The 4,411-nt window shown below is 61.4% G+C and overlaps 1 gene segment (V, D, J or C); it reads right to left on the reverse strand.

Moving 5' to 3' along the window:
• Window positions 1-1,688: 1,688 nt before the first annotated feature.
• Window positions 1,689-3,055, reverse strand: LOC112818172 (Ig alpha-1 chain C region-like; the record flags this gene model as incomplete). The annotated part of the segment is given in 3 exon segments: window positions 1,689-2,139; window positions 2,300-2,647; window positions 2,736-3,055. Coding segments are annotated over 3 exon segments (1,063 nt in total), but the record flags the coding sequence as incomplete, so codon positions are not given.
• Window positions 3,056-4,411: the final 1,356 nt, after the last annotated feature.

Here is a 4,411-nt window from a genome sequence, read left to right on the forward strand (position 1 = left end):
ATAAATCTACATCTGGGGTTCAGTGTGCCAAGGGCTGGATGGGCATGTTGCCCTCCCAGGGAATGTGGCTGATAAGCTACAAGGAGCATGAGGGAGGCCCAGGTGAAGGCCACCAGCATAGGCTGTTTTCAGGATCCCAGGCCACAGACCGTCTATGTTAAATGGGATTTGGACCTGCTTGTCATATGCTGACACATCCAATCATCCATCCATCCATTCGCCTGTCCATCTGTCCATCCACCCACCCATCCACCCACCCACCCATCCATCCATCCATCCATCCACCTGTCTATCCATCCATCCATCCATCCATCTACCCACCCACCCATCCATCCGTCCATCCATCCACCCATCCAACTGTCCATCCACCTCTCCAACCATCCATCCATCCATCCATCCCTCCTTCCCTCCCTCCCTCCATCCATCCATCCATCTGTCCATACTTTCATCCGTTACATGTCCTATGATCTGTCCCTCTGCTGCCCTGCCCAGCTACAGACCCTTCCTCCCCTCCGCATCTCTCTAGAATACTCTTTCTATGGGCCAGGTACTGGCTCTCTTGATGGCTGGAGTACTTTCTCTATGGCAGCACTCCCCCCAATTAACCTGTTGCTCCCTCTATTGCCCTTTGGTGACTGGACCCTTGAGAGGGGAGCAATGACCATGTGGGTAGGGGTCCCCACCTCACCTTGGCCCTGGGAGCAGAGGGAGGAAGCCAGAAGGCCAGGTCCCCTGGGGAAGCCCAGGAGGTATCTGAGGCAAGAGCAGCGGCCCCGCTGCCCCCTTGTGGGAACTGTACCACCGGCTGTCCCATGGTGGCCACAGTTCTGCCTCTATGCTCTGTCTCCCCAAACCTCCTTTTCTGCCAGAAGCCTCTGACAGAAGCTGCAGAGGGGCCCTGGGTGGGGGCTGTCTCTACTGACCCCTCCCCAGCCTGCCCCCCCATCTGTGGTTTGGACCATCCTTGGTCTCAGGAAGGGGTGGGAAACTTGAGTCTGGGGGTCAGGCAGGGGCTGGGGCTGCCTGGGCAGAGTCTGTGGAATTGGGCCCTGAGCTGTGCCCAGTGGGGCACACAGGGAAGGGCGTGGGGAATCTTGCTGGGCTGGGGCCAGGCGGGGGACTCCCTGCACCTGGAGGGCGTGTGACTGCGAGCACGGGGAGACTGTGTGTGTGCATGGGTGTGCTGTGTGCAGAGCAGTTTGGAGCGGGGTGGCTTCCTTGTCGAGCGCACCTGTGGGGCTGTCCTGCAACTGTGTGCATTGCACCCAACAAGGGTGTTGTGGGCCCCCTTGGAATCCTGCCCTCCCCCCATTCCTGCCACGACTCCTGACAGGGACACCAGCCTCTTCAGGGGCCCCGTTCCCCTGCCTCCCTCTGAGATACAGGCAAGCGCATCACTGCCCACGGAGGGCTTGCTGGTGCCCCTGCTCTCAGGATCCTCTGGCTGTCAGCCCCGGGTTTTGCTCCCAGCTTGCCCGCCATGGACCATGTGCTCACACTGATGCTCACACACACACACACACACACACACACGAGTCCATGGTGTGAGGGCACGTGGAGGTGCCAGGCTGACCCAGGCAAGTGAGGCCCAAAAGGGTGAGGGAAGCAGGTGCCCTGCCCCCCAGGGCCCTCCCCTGCCTCCGTGTGCCACAGACCCCGAATATGGACAGACAGCGGCCTCATGGAAGCACGGGGCTGCTCCAGGGGAGCATGGAGTTTATTCAGGGAGGGGCAGGTGGGCGTTTCAGTAGCAGATGCCGTCCGCCTCTGCCATGACCACAGACACGTTGACGTGGGTGGGTTTACCCGCCAGGCGGTCGATCGTCTTCTGGGTGAAGGACAGGGACAGGGCCTCGTGGCCCACCATGCAGGAGAACTTGTCCCCCTGCTTCCAGGCCTCGGCGTCTACCCTCAGCACGCTGGTCACGGCGAAGGTGGGGACGCTCTGGCCGGGCTCCGCCAGGGGTTCCCAGGTCATGTACTTCTCTGGGGGCAGCTCCTGGGTCCCCTGCAGCCAGCGGATCAGCACGTCCTTGGGACTGAAGCCCCTCACAAAGCAGGTCAGCGACACCAGCTCGTTGAGGGCCAACTCCTCCGACGGCGGCGGCAGCAGGTGGACCTGGGGCCGGAAAGTGTTTCCTGGGGGGCAGAGAGTCAGGTCAGGGGTCTGGGACAGTGGGGGGGGAGGGCCCCTCTGCCCTGGCCACCCCGGGCCTCAGTTTCCCTCTGTAGACTGTGGGTGGGAGAGAGGAGGCGGGCTCGGGTGTTGCCGCGCCTCCCAGGCAGGGTCTGCGCCCACCTCTGGGTTTGCTGATGTTGACAGTCATCGGGCTCTTCGACTCAGGGTGGGTGGCCGTGCAGGAGAAGGTCTCCCCACGGTTCCATGGCTCTGCACAGCCTGGCAGCACACTGGACACGCTGTAACAGCCACAGGGGTCACGCTCAGGGCTCTTCTGGATGGCGTCCTTGCCCCCGGAGGGCTTCCAGGTGAAGGAGGCACCCTTGGGGTCTTTCAGGCCGCTCAGCGTGCACGTGAGGCTGGCATTGGAGCCCAGAAGCAGGTCCTCGAGGGCGGGCTGGTGCAGTGACAGGCGGGGCTCATCACACGAGGGACACGTACAAGAGCAGTTAGGCTTAGGCTCTGGAACTGAGACAGAGACTGCAGCAGGTCAGCGTGCCCCTTGGCCCCCTGCCCTCCCCGCCCCCAGCCCCCAGCCCCCAGCCCATCCTCTGACCTATGCATGGCACGGACACAGTCTTCCTGGGGCCGGAGGAGTGCTGCACTTGGCATTCCAGGGACGAGGTGGCAGGGCACTGGTTGGCTGGCAGGGTCAGCTGGCTGCTCATGGTGTACAGGCTCCCAGCAGCCTTCACTGGGGGGAAGTTCCTGACGGACGCACCCTCCTTGCTGGGGCTCCAGATCACATTCACGGGCTCTGGCGGGAAGAAGCCCTGGACCAGGCAGGCGATGACCACGTGTCCAGCTTTGTCAGGGCTGCTGAGGCTCAGTGGAAAGACACTGGGGCTGGTTTTGGCCTCTGCAACACAGGACGCTCTGTGAGGCAGTGGGCAGCACCCCGGACCCCTGACGCAGCCTCACAATCCCAGCACAAAGCCTGTCTCTTCTGTGCGCTGGAGGAAGCTTGCACAGAGATGGCAAGTGACTGCCCCAGGGCTCTCAGCTCACATGCCAAGGACCTGGGGTCGGGACCAGATGCCTGAGTCCAGCTGCACTGTCTCGGAACATGGTCCTCAGGGTTCTAGCATGACCACCTGGACACATTCCTCGGGGAAGGCCTCTGGATTTGTGGTTATTGAACATGGCTCTCCCGCTCACTGGCAGAGTCTGCAGGAGCTGCTGGGGCCTCCGTTTCCCATCTGTGCAGTGGGTGCAGACACACTCTCTGCTGGGCTTTGGGGCTCACGGGGGTGGGTCCAGAGGGAGGGCACAGGCCAGGACAGAGCAGTCCAGGCTTGAAGCAAGCCTGCACCATGCCCTCTTGGCTGTGCAGGGGGGTGGCACAGGGGAGGGGAGGGGGCCCGCTCCTCCTGGGACCCCCTTCCCACTTCCCAGTCAGGCTCCCAGTCAAACCACTCACCCCTCACTAATCCCACCCCCAGCCTCCCTATTAGTGACAGATGATCTCTGGTCTACGAGGCTTTGGAGGTCAGAGGCCCAATTCCAACTTGGTTGGAGGATGTCCCTACTGGAAAAGGCAGAAACACAGAGTGTGGTCTACCCACATGTACAGGACCAATTCCCTTCAGGGAACTGGTGAGGGAAGAGAAAGCATCATGGGTACAACCTAAGTAGCATGCCCCCATGTACCCCTTAGAATACAGGGAATAGCCTGGCTGGAGACTAGATCTCTGGGGGGTGATACAAACTCAGCCTACCCCTTCCCATTCATCTCAGTCACTAGCCCAGTACAGCCCAGCTCAGCCAATTTCAGCCCAGCTCAACAAATTTCAGCTCAGCTCAGCCCAGTTCAGCCCAGCCCAGCCCAGCTGAGCCCAGTTGAGCCCAGTTCAGCCTATGTCAGCTCAGCTCAGTTCAGCCCACCTGAGCCCAGTTGAGCCCTGCTCAGCCCAGCTGAGCCCAGTTCAGCCTAGTTCAGCCCAGCTCAACCCAGCCCAGCCCAGTTCAGCCCAGCTCAGCCCAGTTCAGCCCAGGTTAGCCCAGCCCAGCTCAGTTCAGCCCAGCCTAGCCCAGTTCAGCCCAGCCTAGCCCAGTTCAGCCCAGCTCAGCCTAGCTCATCCCAGCCCAGTTCAGTCTAGCTCAACCCAGCTCAGCTCAGCTCAGCTTAGACCAGCTTAGTCCAGTTCAGCTCACCCTAGCTCAGCTCAGCCCAGCCCAGGTAGTCCACCTCAGCACAGCTCAGTTCAGCCTAGTTGAGCCCAGTTGATCCCA

The sequence above is a fragment of the Callorhinus ursinus genome, unplaced genomic scaffold, assembly GCF_003265705.2.
Source record: "Callorhinus ursinus isolate GAN/ISIS: 27379988/994484 unplaced genomic scaffold, GSC_fseal_2.0 scaffold4193, whole genome shotgun sequence".
NCBI lineage: Eukaryota > Metazoa > Chordata > Mammalia > Carnivora > Otariidae > Callorhinus > Callorhinus ursinus.